The sequence below is a fragment of the Carcharhinus amblyrhynchos genome, chromosome 9 (genome assembly GCF_965287045.1).
Source record: "Carcharhinus amblyrhynchos chromosome 9, sCarAmb.v2.hapA, whole genome shotgun sequence".
Taxonomy (NCBI): Eukaryota; Metazoa; Chordata; class Chondrichthyes; order Carcharhiniformes; family Carcharhinidae; genus Carcharhinus; species Carcharhinus amblyrhynchos.
In genome coordinates, this window is record NC_137332.1 from 59,987,912 (window position 1) to 60,013,554 (window position 25,643).

Genomic DNA, 25,643 nt, shown 5'->3' on the forward strand with positions numbered 1-25,643 from the left:
GAGAGACTCTTCCCGCTCAGAAAAGGATAGTAGGACTAGGGGGCACAGCCTCAAGATAAAGGGGGGAAGCGGTTTAGAACGGAGTTGAGGAGGAACTTCTTCACTCAAAGGGTGGTGAATCTCTGGAATTCTCTGCCCGTTGAAGTGGTGGAGGCTACCTCACTAAATATTTTTAAGACGCGGGTTGATGGGTTTTTGATAAGAGAGGGGATTAAGGGTTATGGGGAGAGGGCGGGAATGTGGAACTGAGCCACGACAGATCAGCCATGATCTTATTGAATGGCGGGGCAGGCTCGAAGGGCTAGATGGCCTACTCCTGCTCCTATTTCTTATGTTCTTACAACTCTTAAGAATTAGTGAAACATTTTGCATTTGTATAGTGCCTCTCGTGAACTCATGATGTCTTGAAGTGCCTTACACAAAGTAAGTGGCTTTGGAGTGTCGTCAATTAGAATAATAATACTGCCCATGATATGGCACAATGCTTTGAATCTAATTTGGATACTACAGAACAGTCTATTCCTTCTCTAGTTTCATTTTTTTCCTTGTACACCCACTGGTTTAAAGTTTGAGGAATAATTTCTGCTGGTCCCGGTCTGGGACTAGTGGAATTTTTTTACCCTGAGCGAGATTAATACCAATTTACATATTTCCTGTGCTTGCATAATTAACACATCTGCCTGCTGGCTTTGTGCTGAATGTCATTTTTCCTTTTCCATTATGTGGCCCTATTAAGCCTGCTCTCTAGTGAGTTGACTGCGTGTTTGTTATAAAATCCTCCTGAGATTCCGACATGATGCCTATCACAACAAGCAGCATCTATTCCTTCAAACGTCATTCAGTCGTGATAAAGAACATAGCTAAAAGCTGTACAAGAGACTAATTAAAATTTTCAATATGGGGAGGGGGAATCTTTTAAAAACTTAACCCAGTCTGCACAAGGTGATGTAATATTGTTCATAAATCATTTTCCTAATTTTCTCAAGATATCTAGGCCCGGGTGAGGGTGCACAGAATATTTGCCAGGATAACAGAAATGAGGGACTTTACATGGAAGGATCATAGAAACTGAGATTCCTCTTTTTAAAGCATAAAAGGGGAGACTTAAAAAGGCGTTCAAAATTACCAAGTGTTTTGGTAGAGTAAATAAGGAGAAGATGTTTCTATTTGCAGAAGGGTTAGTAACTGAAGGCACCTGGAATTTGGCAAAAGAATCAGGTGGACTTCTTTTTTTAAAGCAATGCATGATGATGATTTTGAATGCGCTGCCTAAAAGGGTGGTAGGGGCCAGGTCTAATTGCAATTTTCAAAAGTAGATTTGACGTGAAAAAGGAAGAAATTGTAATGCTCTGGGAAAAGTGCAGGGGAGTTAGTCTCAGTTTAGCTCTCCATTGGAGTTGTCGACTGTCTCTGAAATTCACCTAGATAGGACCCAATGGCTGAGGCCAAGTATCACATACGGTCATCTACACATGCAAATTTCCCATTACATGTCCTCTCCATACCGTAAAAGTGCAGCAATCATTTATAGCACTTGTACTGCCATTCATCACAAAATAGTTAACAATATAAAGAATCCAATTAGGAATCCTTCTGACATTTATAGCTCAGTCATACTAGGCAGCAAGACTCACCCACTAATCCATCTACTCATCCAAAACTCAATACTCCTGAACTAGTGACCTGCAGAAAATCTCTATGATAGATGACAACATGTGAGACAAAACAACTTGCCCTTATATAGCATAATGTCCCAAGGTGCTTCAGAGGGTTGATTAACAAAATTTGACAGCCTCGTAAGGCAATACTATGATTGGAGACAAAAAGCTAGGTCAAAGGGTTAGACTTATTTCAGAGGGGTCAGGGGCGAGGGCAAGCAGTGGAGGGGCTGGATACGAGGGCATGGGGAGGAGCCTGGCAGAAGGGAGAGGGGGCAGGAGCGAGAGAAACTGTATCAGCATCCTCTTCTGATCATTTATGCCAAACCACATGAAATCAGTTCTCATTTGGACATTAGACTTCATATTGCACACTGCTTTTGTCCTGTAAAGATATCATAGTCCAGTGACTGAGGGTGGGATTGTAGATTCCAGAGCCAAACAAATTTGGGTTGGAGAAGCTCCCAGCAAATCAGAAAATGAAACTGAAAAATTTGTTTCAATGAGAAACAATCTTAAATTTTAGTCTTAGGGAGTGAAGTTCAGCGCCATTCAAGTCTCCTCGGATACTGAAGCAGTCCAAATGCAGCAAAACCTGGACAACAGCGAAGTTTGAGCTGACAAGTGGCAAGTAATTTTCAAGCCACACAAATGCCAGTAATGACCATCCCCAACAAGAGAGGATCTAACCATTACCCCATGACATTCAATGGCATTATCATCACTGAATTCCCCACATCCTGGGTTTATCATTGACCAGAAACTGAACTGGACTGTCCATATAGATACTGTGGCTACAAAAGATCAGAGCCAAGGAATCCTGTGGTGAAGACTTCAGCTCTTGACTCCCCAAAACCTGCCAACCAAGTACAATGCACAAGTCAGCAGTGTGATGGAATACTTTCCAATCGCCTGCATAGTGCAGCTCCAACAACACAAGAAGTTTGACACCATCCAGGACAAAGCAGCCCACTTGATTACTATCCCTTTCATAAATATTCAATTCCTCCATCATCAACAAACAGTGGCAGCAGTATGTATCATCAATAAGATGTGCCAAGGGACTCACTGGGGTCCCTCGGCAGCACCTTCCAAACCCATGACCTCTATCATCTTAAAGGACAAGGGTAGAAGACGCACAGGTACACTCCCACCTGGAAGCTTCCCTCCAAGTTACTCACCATCCTGACATGGAAATATATCTCAGTTCCTTCAGTGTCGCCAGGTCGAAGCTCAGGAATTCCCTCCCTAACAGCACTGTGGGCGTACCCACACCACATGGACTGCAGCAATTCAAGGCAGCAGTTCACCACCTTCTCAAGGGCAATTAAAGACAGACAATAAAAGTTGGCCTGCGATGCCCACATTCCATGAATGTATAAAAGCAAGGCTGTTTGTTCAAGTGGGTAGGCTGACTTCAAAAGTGGCTGTGCCAACAGGTATTAGTGGGCAGCTGTGACAGAGAGTCTTTTGCTGGAATGACTAGAGATATTGCCATTGCTAAAATATTCTCAAGGACTTTGATAATCCAGTTGTCAGTCAGATATTGGGGAAAGAGGAAAAGCTTGACATTTTTGACTAGAGCAGTTTCAAAATGTATTAAACATTAAAGAATTTACTCACCCCCTGCTCAGCCCAAAGATACACCGTGTTGGACATTTTGTACAAGTCTGAGCAGCATTGCAAAACCCAAGGCATTGGAGTTTGCCTAAAGCTATAGGTTTGGAACCAGGAATCAGTTGCCCAGCAAGGGCACTGAAGTTGTCAATTTATTACAGTTTTGGAGAATTTCAAGAGAGAACTTTGCAGGACTGATTTGAGAGTAGTTTAAAAAGTGAAAGTAATTGATGTAAGTTGCCAACATTGCTCAAGTTAGCGTCAATATAGCTTGCTAACAGCACTGCCCATGGCACGGTGGAACATGGCTCAGGCTCAGGACAAGAGTCAAGAGCTGCTGGTTGTCTACTGAAGTAAATAAACTGCAGCTGAATGAGCAGAAGACCCCAGTGAACACAATTACTAGCAGCAATATTCTACAAAGTCCTGTTGCCAGTGCTCAGGCAACACTGGGCACAAAAACTGTCCATTTTTAAAGGCAGAGTGCTCCAGCTGCAAGGAAGAGTGTCGCCTTGTCAAGGCATGTCACAAGAAAATAGAGAAAAACACTTGCTGGAGGAAACGGCAGGCAATGCATACGGTGGGGCAGCATGGTGCCACAGTGGTTAGCACTGCTGCCACACAGTGCCAGGGACACAGGTTCGATTCCTGGCTTGACTCACTGTCTGTGCGTAATCTATACATTCCCCCAGATGCTCCTGTTTCCTTCCACAGTCTGAATGACATGCTGGTAAGATGCACTGGACACGCTAAATTCTCCCTTGAACAGGCACTGGAGTGTGGTGGCTAGGGGATTTTCACAGTGACTTCATTGCAGTGTTAATGTAAGCCTACTTGTGACACTAATAAATAAATAAATTGTTTAACAGTAAGCTGATGAGTGGGTTGGGAGCCATATGATCCGAAGCACAAGGGCATTTCGTAGATCTTGATGAGGCATTGTGCTCCAAGTAGCATTGGGTGAAGCCCTTCTAAATATGAGTTTGACATGGGTGCATCAGTATCCTGAAAAGTTGTCAACATCAGCTGGTGAAATCACACAAAAGTGAAATTATGGCAGTGAAAAAATACCTACAATTGAAAACACATTGATGCTGGTCACATACAATGAGCATCACTTCCCAAGTAGCACTATAGCGTACCTACACCACTTGGACTGCAGCAGTTCAGGGTGCTGACTCACCACCACCTTCTCAAGGGTGATTCGGGATGGGCAGCAAATGCTGGACCAGGCAGCAATGCCCACATCCCGTAAAGAATTTTTAAAAATTTGTCCATCGTTGTCCATCGAAGAATGAAACCAGTCTCATTAAAAAGAAACTGGCTGGCAGCACAAGTTAAACTGGAATGAGATTTTTCATGTTGAAGGAAAATTCACATTGCGAGATGTTGATCAACAAGTATTCTCAGATATTCAGTGAAACTGGCAACTGGTTCAAGGATACAATGCTGAAGGAAGGGTTCAAAGGAATGCAAGACCAGTTTATTGCAGACCACGATCCTCAGAGAATGGGACAACATACACATTTCACTTCCAAACAAGGTTGAAAAAGGTGCTCCCACATTTGGAAAAGCCTGGAGTGCAGATGGAGATACGAATGCGAAATGTTTTAAATCTGGGTCACAGAACACACAAAGTTGGGTTACACACTACTATGAGGAAAAATGCCACACCCTTAAAATATCTTCAAGCTCAGATCTATTTTCTGCTTTACTATGGTTAAGTTTATACTAAATATGGCAAAGTTATTGCATCCATTGAATGAACTCTAGAAAAGATGTTCATGAAAATTAAACAAAGGAATGTGACAATTCATTCCATTTGTGTAATAGTTAACTGGTAGACAGTGCAATGCTTGTACATTACATGTGCCCAAAAGATTAAGCTAGCATGTGATGCTTCTCCATACGGAGGTGGTGTTGTGATCTTTAACGCATTGGAAGGCAGCGTGGAGATGCCATTTGCCTTACACACACTCATTGCCAGTGAGTAAAATTATTCTCAGATAGCATGTAAAGCAATATCTTCGATTTCTGAAGAAAGGCGACTTTACAAATACTTGCATGGCTGCGATTTCACAAACAAAACCATAAGCCACTGATGCCTATTTTGAATTCAAAATCTCCAGGATCCACTTTAGCCGTAGAGCAAATCAGTGCAGAACTAAATCTGACCACTATTTTTTTTTCGCACAGTCGAATTGTCAGTCACAGATGACATTGGTAGAACAACTTGCAGGACCCTGTATTGGCAAGAGTATATGACTATATCACAAGTGGTTGGCCAATGCCGATTCGGGATTTCGAAATGACACCCTTTTTTTATGCGCAAGCGTGTGCTGTCAGTTAATAAAGGCTGCACTATGTGGGAAGACAGCGGATTGTAATTCCTGAAAAACTACAGATCGTAGTTGCTAGGTGATCTTCACGATGAACACTTGGAACGAGCTTAACAAAGAGTCAAATGAGAAGTTTTGGTGGTGAGGGTGAGATAAGGATACAGAAGACACAATGAAACAGTGCTGGGCATGCCAAGCAGTCAAAAATAACCCACCATCGATACCTTTGCAACCATAGAAATGGACAGCTAGAGTGTGGTAAGAAGTCTCACAACACCAGGTTAATGTCTAACAGGTTTATTTGGCAGCACAAGCTTTCGGAGCACTGCTCCTTCATCAGGTGAGTGAGGACTTGTGTTCACAAACAGCATTTCCATATCACAGCTAGAGTGGGGCAGAAGCCACAAATAGATTTTGCAGAATTTGAAGGGCAAAAGTTATTTGTGGTGTTAGATAACTGTTCAAAAAGGTTACAGGGATTGCTGATGAAGTGAACAACAGCTAACAAAACTCTTGACAATTTGCAGTTTGCTCACTGCTTATTGGTTCCTAGAGGAAACTGTATCCAATAACAGGCCTCAGTTTCATTCAAAAAAGTTTGCACAATTCTTGAAAATGAATGGGATGAAATACTCTGAAGTTCCACCATATCATCCTGTTTGCAATGGACCAGAAGGGTGCACAGCAGAAATTGTTAAATGGTTAAGAAAAGGCAAGAAACAAATTGGAAGAAACATCAGTTGTCACTGAATCACAAATTGGGAACTTTTTTTGTTCATCGTTGCTTAGATGTCAGCCGAGAGCAAGTTTTTCAATGCTGAAACCACATTTAGCACACAGTCAGCGGCAGAGAAAGAATCATGATCAGGGTAGAGTGAGCAAAGGAAGTCTGAAGTTGAATCAAAAGGTTAAGGTCATCACCATAAATGGTTACCGGAAAGAGTCGTTAATATTTCATCCTTGCACATATTTGGTTAAGAAGCTGCAAGGTTAGGTTTGTAGACCAGAGATTCATGAAAAAGGAGGAAGTTTGGAAGAATCAAAAAAGTCAGATGAAACAAGATATATGAGATAGGAGAAGAGTAGTAGAAGTTACTCCAACAAAGTCAAGCCTGAAACTAGTTCAGATCTGCATCAGTCAGATGGGCTGCCAAAGTAGTACGTGCATTGAAGACCTAGGTCAAAATCAATTAGTTATTGTTGCAAAAGTACTCCTCAAACTCAGGCAAGATGGGTCTAAATCTTCCTGCAAGTTTTGAAAGTTTGGGTCAACAAAGGAAGAAAGCTAGGAATAGAATTGTAAACAAATGAAAAAGAAATGAATACAAGATGCACAGAACTCCAATATTGTGCAACTTTCTCATTACGGAGGTAGAATGCGTTAGGACCCTCTTGTGGCTAATTGCGTATGTATGTATACAAGGCAAAAGTGATTAAACCAGTTCTGACTTTGGGGGGGCACACGCGACAGAGGGGGGGGGGGGGGCACGCGCAACAGAGGGGGGCGGGGGGAGAGAACTGTGGATGACTGAAGCACATGCAAAGTGAGTAGCAAATATAGGGAAATACTCTCACACCCAATGTTGATGCAGTTGTGCATGTTCTAACTTCAATAAGCAGAAGGAGCCATGGGAGTCACACAAGTCATCTTATGTTCACCATACGCAATATATCCAATTCCAGAGTGGAAAATCAAACTGGCTCACATTGAGCTGGATTGAACAATGAGCACACACACAGACACAGTCCATCAAATACTTCTTCACTTTATGCTTCAAAACCCTTCAAATTGGCCATACAAGGAGTGACATCCTTCTGTTGCAAAAGCTGCAGCACGTTAACACTGAAGCCATGAAATTCAAGGGTTCAGGTTTGGCACTCACTTTCCCAACATGAGATTCTGATATCGACCTTCTTGACACCAGTTTGCATTCAGCTATAGGTTGATGGCGCATTTAAATCCGACCACATCTTTAGAAAGGCAAATATTTCAGAATCTCCAATATAGAACCGAGGGCAGAAAGGAAAAACAGAAAAGCAGCTGTTTTAATGCTGTAAGCAGGGATATGTGCACTGGGTGCACACAGTTGATAGCAAAGAAGTTGAATTTTGGTTTGCTTGTCACTCTTTTAACTCTTTGCTTTAATGTGCTCCATGATGCACAACCTGTGGAATGAAATGGTGCAGCAACATACAACTGACATCTTCTCTGCATAGCGTCAATTGGCAGAACCTCTCATCTCACTGGGAGTAGGTGAAACAACAACTGATCAGAAATATCTGACGAGAGGGGTAAATAGGGAGGGATTCCAAATCTCCCTAACCACCTCTCCTTGCACACCCGCACCCCCCTCAAAATAAAAACCCTGACAGCACAAAATATTAAGGAAATGAATTTCACAGTGAAACGTGCACTAATTGAAACATTTTTTGTAAATCTGGTAAAAACCATTCAAAACATTTTCAAATAAGAGTGATAACATTTGTACCTGAAAGAAGCCTGGAGGAATGGGGCCTCCTGGTATCCCATCATTGGGAGGAATGTTTCCCAGCACTGGACTAGGAGCTGCTGCTGCACTCTGTAAGAAATAAAATGCATATTTAGATTCAAGCCCCTTATATTGGTAAGCTTCATGTCCCCTCAGCTAGAAGGTTTAGCTGCCAAAATACCAAGGCGAGATTCAGTGGGATTTTACCTGACACCACTACTTGGGTGGCACAGTGGTTAGCACTGTTGTCTCACAGCACCAGGACCCGCATTCAATTCCCTCCTTGGTTCACTGTCTGTGTGGAGTTTGCACATTCTCCACTTGCCTGTGAGAGTTTCCTCCAGGTGCTTTGGTTTCCTCCCACACTCCAAAGATGTGTGGATAAGGTTGAGCAGCCAAGCTAAATTGCTCCTTAGTGTCAGGGGGATTAGCAGGGATAAATATGAGAGGCTGGAGCCTGGGGTGGATTGTTGCCATGCAGGCTCGATAGACCGAATGGCCTCCTTCTGCACTGCAGGGCTTCCATGATTATTCTTTGATTCAAAAGAGCAAACTGCAAGCTCCTCCCTTCCTTGTCTTATCCTCTAATCTTGCCGTTATCTCTCCAGAATGTTTCTAATGCTACTGAAATGCAGTTCACTCAAGCATCTTACACAAGTAGCCATTCTTGTGTTTGAATCTGAATGTTGAGTGTCTAATGGTTATTTGACCATTGAGAACATCAGGACTGAACTCAAACCTGTCGGTAGGGGAACTTTCCAGCAGAGGTCACTGGAGAGTAACAAAGGAAGCCCTGAGTGATTTTTCTCATCTACTCATAGAAGAGGGTTCAAACATGGGACATCTGTGGTCTATACAACCCATCAAGTGGTCCCCTTTCAAAACAAAAAAATAAATCTGTCAAATCATCACAGTTCCTTTCCACATTGTTCTGGAAATTGAGTATCCTCTGACCCATTATTATATCATAATCCTTTCGCTCAAAATAAAACTAGTAATTTCCCCTCTTTCACACACTGACATTGTTAAATCTTTCAATTTTTACTCTGATCCTCTTTATAAGCTTTTTGCTATGTTGAAAACCATTGCCCTACCTCTACACGCCCCATTACTTTGAAATCTTTGAACGGTTACGCCCTCTCAAATACCCTTTCAGATTCCATGTACATTTGCCAATTTATCTAGTGATCTGGTTTCTAGGAAGTGCAATAGTGTGTGGCAGGTGCTGATTATCTTTCCTTGGACTGATTTAACTGAAGTTGCACTGTTAAGTGCTAAGTACTCAGATGTCTCGAGAACAGCCAGTAACTGGACAAAATGAACATAAATTCAATGACTGCATCCATAACACATCAGTCCGATGTGCTAATGCCTCAACGAGAAAAATATTTGATCCGTCAAAGCTGTTCCCCCACCTTTTACTCGACATTTCATCCATCCCCACAAAAAAAAGTTTGTACCAACTTTGGGAGCAAACCATAATTAAGATTATTAACAGTGATAACTGTGGCTCAGTGCACAGCATTCTCACCTCTCGAGTCAGAGGCTGTGAGTTCAAGCTCCACCCCAAACTTGAGCACAAGAAAACCATAGCTGATGTTCCAGTTCATTGCAGAAGAGTTCTGCATTGCTGGTGGTTGAATTGAGGCCTGGCCCGCAGGCGCTCCCAGTACGAAAGCAGTCTTATTCCTAATCATCTCCTTCGAGTCTTGACTTCATCTATTAAACAATGCAGTGAGGAGGAGAGTTGTCGAGGGTGGAATACGAATGACCCACAGCTCAAAAATAACCAAGATCGGTTCCTACATATTAAGGCAATGAGAAAAGATCCACGAAATTAATCTGAAGAGCAGCAGGGCAGTTCTCCCTCGAGTCCTGGCCAATTGGTCATCCACAATCAAGATCACAAAAAACAAATCATCTGCTCACTGTTGTTTGAGAGAGCTTCCTGTGTGAAAATAGGCTGTTGGATTTTCAACACTGCAAGAGTACTTCATCAACTGAAGCACATTGGGATATCTGGTGGGCGTAAAAGATGGCATATGAAACGCAAGTTTTTTCAGTACAAGCTACACGCCTTATCCACAAACCTTGAATTTCTACCATTCTTAGCTTTCCAATGTATTTCAGCAGTATCAGTACTTTACTGATCCACTGCTAGGAAATGCGCATGTAAAAATGTCAGATCAACACAAGATTGGACGCTGGCTGTGATGACTGCAACTGTCGAATTGCCTGCTGACATGAACAATCATTTGGATGAGGTACAAAAGATTTGCCGTGAAAACCAGCACCCTTAGCAGAGAAGAGACTGAAGGAGGACACTCTCATGAATTTCTAATGGTCTTTCATGGTTGATTCCAGCACAAGTTGGCAGGTTTACTTGGGACTTCAGAGAGGCGGTGTCATATTTTTACACTGAAATAATTTGAAGTTGTTGCTAACCAAGTTACTGATATTCAATACCCTTATATTTCACACAAAAGGAAAGTCAATTGCGCTAAAAAGAAAAAACATCTTTTGCTGGCAGTGTAATTTCACAATTGGGAGACAGAGTTGTTCCTCAATTGATTTTTATTAAATAAAACTATAAGCTGGTCGCCAGCATTCTTTTTTTATATAAAAAACGGGATGTGGTAAAAGCATTGTGATTCTTCTCCAAATCTATACCATTTTGATCCATAAGTTTCATAATTTAGAGGGAGTTATATTCACAACATGAATTCTTCAATCAGTTTCAACGGATTTGATTCACTGGGTGGGATTTCCTGGCCTTGCTCATCCCAAAACCGTAAAATCCCACCTGAGGTCAACAGACCTTCCCATGCCCCGTCCCTTGCCCGCTCCAATTCCTGTGGCAGGTGGGCCATAAAATTCTGGCCTTTTTTTGCCTTTTGTAAAATTCCTGCTTTGGTTTAAAAAAAGTAAGTGAATGCCAAAAGTTTCTTTAAAAAAAAACACTCAGACCCAAGTGAGCAAAACCAACTCACGGATCAACCACCAGAGACAGAGACATCAACATGATCTGCAGAAACCCAGAAATAAAAATCCTAATGCATTGCGATTTGATGGTGGTGATGGAAGAGAATGACCAAAAAGTGTAACTATTCATGGTGTGGCAGTTTCAGGGGGAAACATGCTGTTTTCCTTTATTCTTCCATGGAATGTAGGTGTCGTTGAGAAAGCTGGAACGTGTTGCTCATTCCTAATTGCCCTTGAAGTGAACATTTCAGAGGGCTGTTACGAATCGACCATGTCGCTGTGGCTTTGGAGTCACATACAGGTCAGACTGGGTAAGGACAGCAGATTTCCTTCCTTAAGGGACATTAGTGAACCAGATGTGTCATTACAACAATTAATGATAGTTTTGTGGTGACCATGAAACTGAGGCTAGCTTTATATTTCAGATTTATGAATTGAAATTCCACCAGCTGCCATGTGGGATTTGAATCCCTGTCCCCAGAGCATTAGTCTGGTCCTCTGGATTACTAGTCCAGTGACATTACAACTTTGTCATCATCTCCTCCAAAAGGACTAATACAATTTCTACAATGATGCAATGAGTTGGCAAGAGGAGGAGGGAGATTTACCAATTTCAAAACAAAAGTGAGGATGGAGGAGAATAGAACATCTTCCTCATTCTTTCAACCAAGTTGAGTGAATGCATACTTGAACTAAAACAATGTTTTAAAAACATAGCCCCAACTCTCGGTGGGTCAGATGATTACTGCCATTATTTTGAATCATTTTGATTTGTCTAGGAAAGAAAATAATTCAAATAGGGTTTTGGTCTTTTCCATGATCTAGTCTTCGCGGTCAAGGACAACTTCAGGCATCCCTTAGCTGAAATGCTACCCAGAGGCAAATAATCTCGCTTTCCACAGTCAAAAGGGATGTGCCAGAAAGGCACATAACTGTGAAGATGCATCCCAACAGGCATATCTACTTTCAGAATAGATGGGAAGATGATTTGTGGGAGGAAAGTTGGAGAATATAATAAATGGTCTTGCTTGTACTCTGGTTAACCACAAAGAAATGCAAAGATGGATTACAAATTTAATAATAATACATAAATCTGTAAACTTTCTACACCATACCAAGGTCCAAACTGATGCATAAATTACCATAATAGAATACTCCCGATTGACTATCAAACTCAAGAACGAATTGTTTAAATCGTCCCTTCCAAACACTATCACCACAGCCAAAATCAATAACTAATTATTTATAATATCACAACTCTAACCATAGCAGCTACAATGTTAAAATAACATGCATTCAACTTTATCTTGATTTAGTGGGTACCATTTATTTCATGAGAAGTTCCTCCACTTCATTTATAAAAAGAATTCCGCACAAGAATTTTGGAGACTTTCTTGACGACCCTGCAAATTTTTCACGCAGATAGTAAGATCACAAATACTGCAGATTTCTTAGCTGTTAGGTACATTACACAGTATAGTATGGAACTACACCAATTTACACATGCCCCAAATCAATCCCTAGCCTCTGTTCAATGAGCTAGTTGCAACTGGGTGGAGATTGAGTTGGTATAATTTGCCTCAATGGTCAAGGGAGTTAAGAACATCAAGTCCCTTAATTACTAACTTCTACAATATTGAGGGGGATTAGCACTGGACTTAGATCTGTTTCTCCGATGGTCAAAAGCCTGACAATACTATCCAGTATCAGTTATGAAGTCATACAGTCAGAGCTTTAAGGCATGGGAACATGCCCTTCGGCTTAACTTGTCCATCTGCCTTTTTTAAAGCCTCTAAACTAGTCCCAATTGCCCGCATTTGGCCCATATCTCTCTATATCCATCGTACCTATGTAACTATCTAAATGCTTTTTAGAAGATAAAATTGTACCTGCCTCTACTACTACCTCTGGCAGCTTGTTCCAGACACTCACCACCCTCTGTGAAAAAACTGCCCCTCTGGACACTTTTGCTTCTCTCACCTTAAATCTATGCCCTCTAGTTTTAGACTCCCCTACCTTTGGGAAAAGATATTGACTATCCACCTTGCCTATGCCCCTCATTATTTTATAGACCTCTATAAGGTCACCCCTGAACCTCCTACGCTCCATAGAAAAAAGTCCCAGTCTATTCAGCCCCTCCATATAACTCAATCCATCAAGTCCCGGAAGCATCCTAGTAAATCTTTTCTGCACTCTTTCCAGTTTAATAATATCCTTTCAATAATAGGGTGACCAGAATTGCACACAGTATTCCAAGTGTGGCCTTACCAGTGTCTTCTACAACTTCAACAAGATGTCCCAACTCCTGTATTCAATCTTCTGACCAATGAAACCAAGCATGTCAAATGCCTTCTTCACCACTCTGTCCACCTGTGACTCCACTTTCAAGGAGCTATGTACATGTACCCCTAGATCTCTCTGTTCCGTAACTCTCCCCAGTGCCTTACCATTAACTGAGCAAGTCCTGCCCTGGTTCAATCTACCAAAATGCATGACCTCGCATTTGTCTAAATTAAACTCTGTCAGTCCTCTGACCCAACTGATCAAGATCCTGTTGCAATTGGAGATAACCTTCCTCACTGTCCACTATGCCACCAATCTTGGTGTCATCTACAAACTTACTAACCATACCTCCTATATTCTCATCCAAATCATTAATATAAATGACAATTAACAATAGGCCCAGCACTGATCCCCGAGACACACCGCTGGTCACAGGCCTCTAGTTTGAAAAACAACCCTCTACAACCACCCTCTGGCTTCTGTCAAGAAGGCAATTTTGTATCCATTTAGATAACTCAGCCTGGATCCCGTGAGATTTAACTTTACGCAACAACCTATCATGCAGTACCTTGTCAAAGGCCTTTCTAAAGTCCAAGTAGATAACATCAACTGAAATGCCCTCATCTACCTTTTTGGTTATCCCTTCAAAAAACTCAAATTTGAGAGACATGATTTTCCATTCACAAAGCCAGCTGACTGTCCCTAATCAGTCGTTGCATCTCTAAATGCCTGTAGATTCTGTTTCTCAAAATACGTTCCAACAATTTATGCACCACAGATATGAGGCTCACTGGCCTATAGTTCCCAGGCTTTTACCTGCAGTTCTTTGTCTGGCCACTTTGACATGGTTCAAGTGGTTCCTCCAGTACAGTGTGCTAATTTCAACCAGAATCACCAGCTGGGGAGGAATATAGTACAAGACTCAACTTCACGTTTAGCCAGAATGAGATTTCCACGTGGAGCTCCATCACTCCCCATACCTTGGCATCTACCACTGTAAGGGATGCAGCACTGATGAGCCAACAAGTCAGTGAGGCAAAAACAAGTTCCCACATTGCCCTCAAATGGGCTTCCAGCAAATTGAGGGGCACATGCAGGAAGTCTCCTATCTTTTGCATCCTCATTTCTAACCCAAGAACGTGTGGCTAATATAAGCTTCCCCACCATCTAGTGTGGTTGACAGTACAGACAGACAGACAATGTAAAGTCAGCAACTTCCAAGTCTGTATGGTTTAGTATTACTCCACGAATCATATTTGCCCAGTGACCCCCCAACGGAGTTGAGTAGAATTTTTTTTAAAGTGGATTTCAGGAGGTGAACATATCTAAATATCTCTTTCTACTTTTCTGTTTGTGGTCTGCTTCCAGTCATTGCTAAGCATTTCTTTGCTAACTGGCTTTGTCCCTCCATTCTTGCCTGAGAAACTGCTTTCACTTGTATGTTCAGTCACTCCTTATTAAAACTAGACGTTTTTAGAGGGCTCCATTTTAGCAGACTACCCATCCCCCATTACTTCCTCTCAGTGACTTGCAAGAGCTATGATAATCTCCAGCTGGGTCACACATGCCCTCCATAGCTTAGAGGCAATAAAGAAAGGAGAGAGACCGCCTCTTGTATGAAGAATGAAACTAACCAACGCTACCTTTAAACCAGTTTGCATTCACAAACGTAAAACATATCTCAAAAGTTACAGTTCTGTTAGCTAGGCTAATAACATTAAAAACTAACAGGAAATTACTGCATCATTTTTCCTTTGCCTTCCCTTTGCAATCTTACAAAGCAGCCAGTACTCAGGCCATTAAATATTAAACACACTTCAGGAGATTGCAGCAGATACTGGAGGTAGAATTCCCAACTGGTCAGACAGCGCATTGCCAAAAAGACAAAATATAGGCTTGTACATTAGCACATGCAATTCAATAATCAAGCATTGCAAAGTTTTGATTCCTTCTGTGAATTGTCATTTTATTTTTCCATCAATGAATATATTTGAACTTGTTAGGGTAAATATCAATTTCACTATTCATTCTAATAGCAAACAGCAAGATATTGGCAAAGAAAATGCATGCATAACAGAAAAGAAATCTTTAAAGTGTGGGAGACACGATTGGGAGAAATATAGGGTGATGTTAAATAGTCCAAAGTGTCAGAAGATTGTAATTAAATAAACAGCGCCAATCATATAAATTCAGAGCAAGGGTAGCATATGATTGAGAAATTTCTGTCAATATAGGCCAATTTCAATTTGCCCTCCACTAAAGGTGCACATTGCAATGCAACTCCAAGTGCACCATAACATTAGGGAAGTGACAATTCCTGAGTTAATAATGAGTGGTGGCAGCTATCCAACATTGAAAGAAATGGGGTAGCGGATGGGTGTGGTAGGGGAGGAAGAGAAATTATAGCCAATGCCAATCGCACCCTCACAGTTTGTTTGTTTTTATTCCAATTCAATCAAATCAATTCCAATTCAGAGTCTCAACAAGTTGAGACATTCCCAATCTGAGCTGACAAGACAGAGCTCTCACCTCCTGTCTTGGACTTGATCTACATGATCCAAGTTGATTGGAGTAGGCATGGCTCCTCCTCCAAGGCTTGATCTCATTTGCATCTTAGCCAAAAGGCCAAGATGCTGCTTTTAAAAATTACTTCAAGTGAAGCTAAAATGTAACCTGACCATACATGTATACTTTTATAGCAAATTTTACTGGACAGTAAGGATCAAGAATTCCAGTAAATGTATTTTCCCTCCCTTATTACAAGAATACGCAAGTCAACTGTTCCATTGTTATGGCAACCGGTAGTACAGCAGAAACAGTTTATTAATTATCGTTGAAAACCATCAGAAAAAACAATGGACTTACTTTTTTCTTAAAATATAAAAAATGTTGGGCTGTTTTCCAGAGATTACATGACTCCTAGTGGAAAGGAACAATAGACGACACTATTCATTGTTACACCATGACTATTTGTGACAGGCTTGATGGATCAGTTTTCTTTTCCTACCCCTTTTCATATGTTTAGATACAGAAATAGCTTGAGCAAGTCTCCCAAATACATGGTGTTGAGGTGCACTTCCAAATAAAATCCAGGATTTGCCCATGTACTCCCATAATTTGGCTAATTCATAGTGTGCGCAAGACACTAGATTGATAGCCTTATGCTGGGGGGCGGGGGGGAGCGGCGGCGGTAATAAAATCAATGGAAGTACTACAACTAGAGTGGCCAGGCTTAATGCTGTCCATAGCAACATATAACAGAAACCTTACATTGGAGAGGAAGGCCATTTGGCCCATCAGTCTCCACCATCTCTCAAAGACCATCCCACCCAGGCTCTCCCCTCCACCCTATCCCTGTAAATCACAACCTGCTCAACGTAGTCCTCAAGACCAACATACTACCCATCTGTCTAATGCAGTAATTGGGACATGCACTGCAGCAATTCAAAGGACCATCTTTAGACACACTGATGAGATTATTGGAATAAAACCCCAAAAACATTGGAAATACAGGCTGCATCTGTGGCATGGTTGTTCATGTCAGGTTACCATAGCTGGTTAATGTTAACATTCTTTCTCCACAGACACTACCTGGTCTACAGAATATTTCTCATTTGTTTTATTTCGGCAGCTATAAGATTGGTCATCAGTTTCTGACACTATTCATCAAGATCACTATCATTCCCCATTTCGTTAGTGCTGTTGAGAGGGCTTTAAATTAACATGGCAGGGGTGTGGGAACCAAGAGAAAATATCAGAGGAGTACAAGGCTGCAAAAAACATTGAAACAGTACCACAGAGAATACAAAGGAGACAGGGAGAAAGTAATGACATCTAAATGAGGATTACCATGAGTACATGTGAATGCATGAAGTATAGTAACTAAGATTGTGAAATTACAGGTGCAGATTGCAATGTGGAAACATGATGTTGTGCAATAACACATCATGGTCGGAGACCCGACTCAAGGAATGCAAGACGGAGTGTTAAATGTTCAGGGGGTACAAGTGTTCGGAAAAGATTGGAAAGGAGGAGGGGTGGCTCCATTAGTTAAGGAGCTAAAGAAAGATGTTCCAGAGGGTTAATTGACAGAATTAATTTGGTTTGATCTAAGAAATAAAAACATTACATTGCTCGGTGTAATCTATAGACCATCAACTAATGAGAAGGATGTAGAAGAACAAATTTGCGGGAAAATTGCAGAGATGCAAACATTATATAGTAGTTACATAAGAACATAAGAAATAGGAGCAGGAGTAGGCCATATAGCCCTTCGAGCCTGCCCCGCCATTCAATAAGATCATGGCTGATCTGTCGTGGCTCAGTTCCACATTCCCCCCCTCTCCCCATAACCCTTAATCCCCTCTCTTATCAAAAACCCATCAACCCGCGTCTTAAAAATATTTAGCGAGGTAGCCTCCACCACTTCAACGGGCAGAGAATTCCAGAGATTCACCACCCTTTGAGTGAAGAAGTTCCTCCTCAACTCCGTTCTAAACCGCCCCCCCCTTTATCTTGAGGCTGTGCCCCCTAGTCCTACTGTCCTTTCTGAGCAGGAAGAGTCTCTCCACCTCTATCCTATCCATCCCATTCATCATCTTATATGTCTCAATGAGATCTCCCCTCATTCTTCTAAACTCTAACGAGTACAAGCCTAGTTTATTCAGCCTCTCCTCATAGCTCAACCCCCTCAACTCCGACATCAGCCTAGTAAACCTCCTCTGCACTACCTCCAAGGCCAAAATATCCTTGCGCAAGTACGGCGCCCAAAACTGCACACTGTACTCCAGCTGCGGCCTCACCAATGCCCTATACAGCCGCAGCAAGACCTCCCTACTTTTATATTCAATCCCCCTCGCGATGAAGGCCAGCATCCCATTCGCCTTCCTGACCACCTGCTGCACCTGCAAGCTGGGTTTTTGCGACTCATGCACAAGGACCCCGAGGTCCCTCTGCACCGTCGCCTGCTGCAGTTTTTCGCCACGTAAGTAATAATCCTTCCTACCATTCTTCCTACCAAAGTGGACCACCTCGCACTTGCCAACATTAAATTCCATTTGCCAGTTCCTGGCCCATTCGCCCAGCCTATCTAGATCCTTCTGTAGACTCTCCACACCCTCCGCACAATTTGCCGTTCCACCAATCTTGGTGTCATCAGCAAATTTTGACACCATACACTCAGTTCCCTCCTCCAGATCATCTATATAAATGATAAATAGCTGAGGCCCCAGCACCGACCCCTGGGGCACTCCACTACTCACCAACCGCCAATCCGAATACCACCCATTGACCCCCACTCTCTGCCTCCTATTTGACAACCAATCCTCTATCCACGCTAACACCCTACCCCCAACTCCATGTCCCCTGACCTTCTGCAATAACCTCGTGAGGTACCTTGTCAAACGCCTTCTGAAAATCAAGAAAGACCACATCCACCGGCTCTCCTCTATCCACCGCCCTAGACACATCCTCATAGAACTCCAGCAAATTTGTCAGACACGACTTCCCCTTAATGAAACAGTGCTGCGTCTGCTCTATCAAGCAATTCCCCTCAAGATGCCTCGCTATTTCCTCCTTGATGACGGATTCTAACATTTTACCTACAACAAACGTTAAACTAACCGGCCTATAATTCCCTGCCTTTTGCCTGCCACCCTTCTTAAACAATGGCGTAACATTAGCCGTTTTCCAATCTTCCGGCCCTTCCCCGGAATCCAACGACGTCTGGAAAATAACCACCAAGGCATCCACTATCACCTCCGCCATTTCTTTCAGAACCCTCGGATGCATTCCATCCGGTCCTGGGTATTTGTCCACAATCAGCCCCTCCAGTCTGTCGAGCACCACCTCTAGTAACAATAATGTCACTGAGACCCTCCAGTCCTACCACCTTTCCATCGCTAACACCCGGCAAATTATTCACATCCTTCTCCGTGAAGACCGAAACAAAAAAGTTATTCAAGACCTCAGCCATTTCTCCATCCCCTACCACTAAGTCACCCTTCTCATCCTCTAAGGGTCCAACGTTCACCCTAGCCAGCCTAGTTATGAAAAGGGACTTCAATTACCCAAATGTAGACTGGGACAGTGGTAGTGTAAAAGGAAAGGGGACAAAAATTCTTCAAGGGATGCAGGAACAAAATGGAGTTGGGTGCATACGTGCATTGCTCATTGAAGGTGGCTGGGCAGGTTGAGAGAGCAATCGATAAATAGGATAACCTGGACTTTATTAATCGGGGCATAGGGTGCAATGTGCAGGGTATAGGGAAAAGTTAGGAGAATAAGACCATGTCATAATGCTCATTTGGAGAACTAATACAGACATGATGGGCCGAACAGGTCCTTCTGCGCCACAACAATTGTGATTTTCCCACCTCCAGCCAGAGCTTTTTTGAGAATTCAACACGAATACCACCTGCAACCAGGTGGTATTATGTAGAAATTGTTATATGGAACATGCCATTTGGCCAAACAAGTCCTTTAGTTATTTGTCCTCCATGAATTGTATTCTTAACTTCAAATGCCACTCTGTTCCCATATTCTTTTATTCCCCCTTAACCATCCATCTAACTAATCTTAAATCACTGACATTGGCAGAATTAGTGACTGAAGCAGAAACAATGCATTCTACGGTCCTGCAGCTCTGTGTAAAAGTGTTCATGTTCAAAATCTGAAATTCGCACTCCCTTGTTTCAGGCCCTACAAAGTACTGGAAACAGCCTGTTCCTATCTACTCTGGCCCACGCCTTCATCAATTTAAACAATGCTTTCAAATCAACTTTAAATTCCCTGTCCAAGTCACTCTTTGCATTTGTACTTTTTCATACTTTATAGCAGCCTAATGATCCTGCATAGTATCCTCCTTATTGCTTCAATATTTTTCCTATTAAGTAGAGGTCAACATTACACAAAATAATTCAACTGTAGTTGCCCTATGCTTTGTAGATGGGTGGCACAGTGCAGAGGCCACTTCCTCTGAGCCCTTCGCAATGTCTGCACCAGTTTTCCCAATCTTCCTTCTTGTGATTGCACATTCCATTGGTTGCTGTCACTTTGCAGACAGGGTTTTTGAGTCTACTGTACTGCATTCGAGTTGACTTCTGGTTGGTGATGGCACAGGGGCAAGTAACAGCCAAGCTTTAGATCATAAACTGCAGGCACTCCGGTGGATTGGCTCTTGGCTGGAAGAGTGAGAAGCTGCTGCTGCTGCTGAGAGCAAGTTCCAATGTCTTGGCAGGTCCCAGTTTGCAATTCCTGAGGATGGGAGTAAAGGGCAATACATATATATTTGCTGCTATGTCTGTTACCAATACACCTGGTAATTTTCTATGCAGCCTAGCAGAACTAAAACAGGCTCCTTCTGTTGTTTGTGAAGACTGGATCGTGGGTTTGGTTTTGCAGTGGATTGTTAGGATGCATTTATAATTTGGATCCACTCAATTTCTGCATGCAGTTCTTGTGCACAGTACTCAATTACGGGAAGTGCTCAGCTCGCAAAATCCCAGCCGCTAGATCAGCTTTTTTTTTCAAACCGTGAAACTGCCAGTTGGATTTTATAAGCTGGATCTTCACATTTACAGAGCTCAGCTGGAGAATTGTAATTCATATTAAGAAATACTGTGTACATGGACTGGATGTAGAAACTGGTAGATCCAAATTATAAATGCGCCTCAAGCAATTCATTTTAAATCCAACCCCAAGTTGGAGTTAGTGCATCCCTCATAACAACAGAAGGAGCTTTACAGATTTGCCCTGAGGGGAGTAAGATAACACCGGATAACGAAACTCGGGGGGGGCATAGCAACCAATTCTTGCAGCGAAAGTCAGGACTCAATTTCTTTAGCATTAATGCAAATTTTACTAAATATTTCAGCCCTTAAAAGTAATACTGAAAGAATTTTTTTTGGGAAACAAAGAATGATGTAAAAACAGAGATGTTGCTAAAATCTAGCAATGATCCTTAGAAAAAGGCAGTCAGTTGGTTTGGCAGCCTATCCATCACTAAGCACCCACGCTTTTCACCACCAGCATATCATGCAGTCAATGGTCCTACCAAGCAGCATGGGTGCATGGCCATGCAGCAATCTGGAATGTGCCATGTCATGCAACAAACTGGTCACACACAAGGAGCCTATATATAATGCACACATGCACAGTTGTACACTTTAAAGGAACCTCATAATGCAATAACTAAGCCATGCACAAAAATAAATTAGAAGGAATATTGGCTGCAGTGTTTACAACCTAAAGAAAGTAATGCTGCAACTTGCCGAGGCTTATTCAACAGCGTCAGGCAAACCTGCAATCTCCACTGTCTGGAAGAACAGGGCTATCCAGGTAACAGAAATATCAACTCCATGCTTCCCAACAACACACAAACCATCCTAACCCTGAACATACATCACCATTGCTTCACAATCACCAAGTAAAATCTTGTAATTCCCTTCCTAATGGCATTGTGAAAGTACTTTCACCACATGGACTGCAGCAGTTCAAGTTGAACACTTACCAACTTCAAGTGCAACATAAGCTGACCTTGCACATGACACACACATCCTGAGAAAGTCTTCAAAAAAGTACTAGCTAAGTATTTTTATCTAATTTCCACAATTTCCTACTTATTATATAATATTTCTATGTGAAACACTGGGATATTAGAAGCTTTACTATAAATGACATTTCCTTTTCTCCCCTTCTCCATATTTTGCAAAGTAAATATGCCGGTTCTACCAACAGTATTCCAAATTCCTCGAGGAATTAAAAAAAACCTATTTGGACGGTATTGGGGTGGGTTCAAATTTTCTTTCCCTTTCAGAATTTGAAAATGAAATCCCTTCCCAAAGAAGCTGTTAAAAATCAGCAATTTTTTTAATTTAAAACTTGACTGATCCTCGAGTTTTAAGCATTTAATAAATTTGTTTCTTGACAGGTACCAGAATAATCATTTTCTTAGAGAAACTAGAGTCTCCAAAAAGGCACACTAGTTGGATGCCAAATATACTCAATAAAGGGAGGAATTGTCTGACAGCACTTCATTAATCCACAGAATCCCAACATTGAGATGTTGCCAGGTAATAATTTCTCCCTTTATTGGACATATGCAACCTCCAACAAGGTGTACTTTGCTTGGACATCCAACCCAAAATTGCTGAATGAATTCACAAAAGGATAACAGGGTTATCCCAAACTAAGTCCCCAGGACCGGATGGAATGCATCCGAGGGTTCTGAAAGAAATGGCGGAGGTTATAGTGGATGCCTTGGTGGTTATTTTCCAGACGTCGCTGGATTCCGGGGAAGTGCCGGAAGATTGGAAAACGGCTAATGTTACGCCGTTGTTTAAGAAGGGTGCCAGGCAAAAGGTGGGGAATTATAGGCCGGTTAGTTTAACGTCTGTGGTAGGTAAAATGTTAGAATCCGTCATTAAGGAGGAAATAGCGAGGCATCTTGAAGGGAATTGCTTGATAGGGCAGACGCAACACGGTTTCATTAAAGGGAAGTCGTGTCTGACAAATTTACTGGAGTTCTATGAGGATGTGTCTAGGGCGGTGGATAGAGGAGAGCCGGTGGATGTGGTCTTTCTGGATTTTCAGAAGGCGTTTGATAAGGTACCTCACAAGAGGTTACTGCAGAAGGTCAGAGGACATGGAGTTGGGGGTAGGGTGTTAGCGTGGATAGAGGATTGGTTGTCAAATAGGAGGCAGAGAGTGGGGGTCAATGGGTGCTATTCGGATTGGCGGTTGGTGACTAGTGGGGTGCCCCAGGGGTCGGTGCTGGGGCCTCAGCTATTTACCATTTATATAGATGATCTGGAGGAGGGAACCGAGTGTAGGGTGTCGAAATTTGCTGATGACACCAAGATTGGGGGAAAGGCAAATTGTGCAGAGGGTGTGGAGAGTCTGCAGAAGGATCTGGATAGGCTGGGCGAATGGGCCAGGAAATGGCAAATGGAATTTAATGTTGGCAAGTGTGAGGTGGTCCACTTTGGTAGGAAGAATGGTAGGAAGGACTATTACTTACGTGGCGAAAAACTGCAGCAGGCGACGGTGCAGAGGGACCTCGGGGTCCTTGTGCATTAGTCGCAAAAACCCAGCCTGCAGGTGCAGCAGGTGGTCAGGAAGGCGAATGGGATGCTGGCCTTCATAGCGAGGGGGATTGAATATAAAAGTAGGGAGGTCTTGCTGCAGCTGTATAGGGCATTGGTGAGGCCGCAGCTGGAGTACTGTGTGCAGTTTTGGGCGCCGCACCTGCGCAAGGATATTTTGGCCTTGGAGGGAGTGCAGAGGAGGTTTACTAGGCTGATACCGGAGTTGAGGGGGTTGAGCTATGAGGAGAGGCTGAATAAACTAGGCTTGTACTCGTTAGAGTTTAGAAGAATGAGGGGAGATCTCATTGAGACGTATAAGATGATGAATGGGATGGATAGGATAGAGGTGGAGAGACTCTTCCTGCTCAAAAAAGACAGTAGGACTAGGGGGCACAGCCTCAAGATAAAGGGGGGGCGGTTTAGAACGGAGTTGAGGAGGAACTTCTTCACTCAAAGGGTGGTGAATATCTGGAATTCTCTGCCCGTTGAAGTGGTGGAGGCTGCCTCGCTAAATATTTTTAAGAAGCGGGTTGATGGGTTTTTGATAAGAGAGGGGATTAAGGGTTATGGGGAGAGGGCGGGAAAGTGGAACTGAGCCACGACAGATCAGCCATGATCTTATTGAATGGCGGGGCAGGCTCGAAGGGCCAGATGGCCTACTCCTGCTCCTATTTCTTATGTTCTTATGTTCTTATGTTCTAATATCCCTTAACCATCACTGAACACATCAGGACAACAAGAGACCACTTATAGCCACTATTTGTATTAATATTAACTTAACATTTTAAATATAGAACATTTAATTACAAAAAGGAGTGTTTGAACTATAAGGATGCAAGCAAAGCCAGTGGACTTTCACTATGTGGAATCCCTGATACAGCATACTCTTCTGCCACACTACCTGCAGAACCTGTTTTATCCACCCCAATCTGAATCAGATGGCTCATGATGGGAGATCACAGAATGCTGCAAAATCTCCAAATGCATTTTGAAGCTTGACTTGATGGTCTTTATGGTTGAACAGCAGGTCAATTAAAAATTGAATCAGCAACTTTTAGTTGTGTGAACAGTAATATTCCTTCTTGTGATAGTGATGGGACGATAACACAATGCTAATAGCTTGATATGTTTGCATAATTAGCAGGTCAAAAAGCAAACACAAGCAAGGCACCTCCCACACATATGGGGTAAAGAGGTACTGTGAAGAGCAGAGTAAAAATAAAACAGGAAGTGCAAGCTGTTGATATACATCTCCAGATAGCCAGTTCAGAACAGAGCTGGTGGAAGCTGTGGAGGGAACTTAGCTGTACAATCGTCTGAAAAGAGAATGCATCTTAAAATAATTTAGGGTTTCATAGAATTAAAAATAACTTTGCATTTTAAGACCAAATTCTTTAATCCCCTCCAAGATCTCTGCGCTTCTCCAATTCTGATCTCTTGCATATCCTCAATTTTCATTGTTCCATCATTTCTAACCATACAGTTGACTACCTCAGCCAGGGCTCTTAAAATACCTCCTTAAAGCTCTCTCTCTCTCTCCTCCTTTAAACATAATCTCTTTGAAATGAGCTTTCAGCTTAATAACTCCTTACATGGTTTGGTGTTAAAGATGCTATATAAATGCAAGTTGTTGTTACTTGGCAAAACTGAACAGATAAAATGTACCAAAACAATGCCAAGAATCTAGCTGGTTTACGAAGGGCTGAATCTGTTTCTCTGATCAAAGTGTGCACTGCAACCCTCATTTATCTCCAGAGACGCAATCTCCCCTTTAGTTGAAGTTCAATTTTGAAAAGATAATCTGCCCAGCTCACTCCCATTTTACCTGCGCTCGACAATACTTGTTCCCATACATCAGCAAAGGCTACTTGTATTGAGAGGGAAAAACATTTTCAATTCTTGTGGAAACCAGCCACGCGTTGTAGGACAGAGCTCTCATTATGCCAGAAGCCCTCCTGCACCTTAAAAGGTCGCCATTCTTCCTGGGTGACAGGAGATAGTGAGAGTTGGCAAGCTGACACTGGGAATGTCGCAGTGAAGTCCAATCACAAGTTTATACAATGTCCATGCATTCAATTTCCTGCAGGGGGGTCACTGGATACAAATCAAACAAAGCTTGGCTTCAATTTCTGACAGAAACCCTTAATAGTACATGACAGTATCTCAGGCCATCATCAGTATTAAAAGGAA

General features: G+C 42.4%; 1 protein-coding gene across 8 annotated transcripts in view; it reads right to left on the reverse strand.

Moving 5' to 3' along the window:
* Positions 1–25,643, reverse strand: part of ssbp3a (single stranded DNA binding protein 3a) — a 164,292-nt gene that overhangs the window by 38,303 nt on the left and 100,346 nt on the right. For all 8 annotated transcript variants that reach the window (XM_080195786.1, XM_080195788.1, XM_080195782.1 and 5 more), the window contains exon 5: positions 8,104–8,193. In XM_080195786.1, coding sequence (XP_080051912.1) covers positions 8,104–8,193 — 90 coding nt within the window. The remainder of the gene's footprint in view (positions 1–8,103; positions 8,194–25,643) is intronic.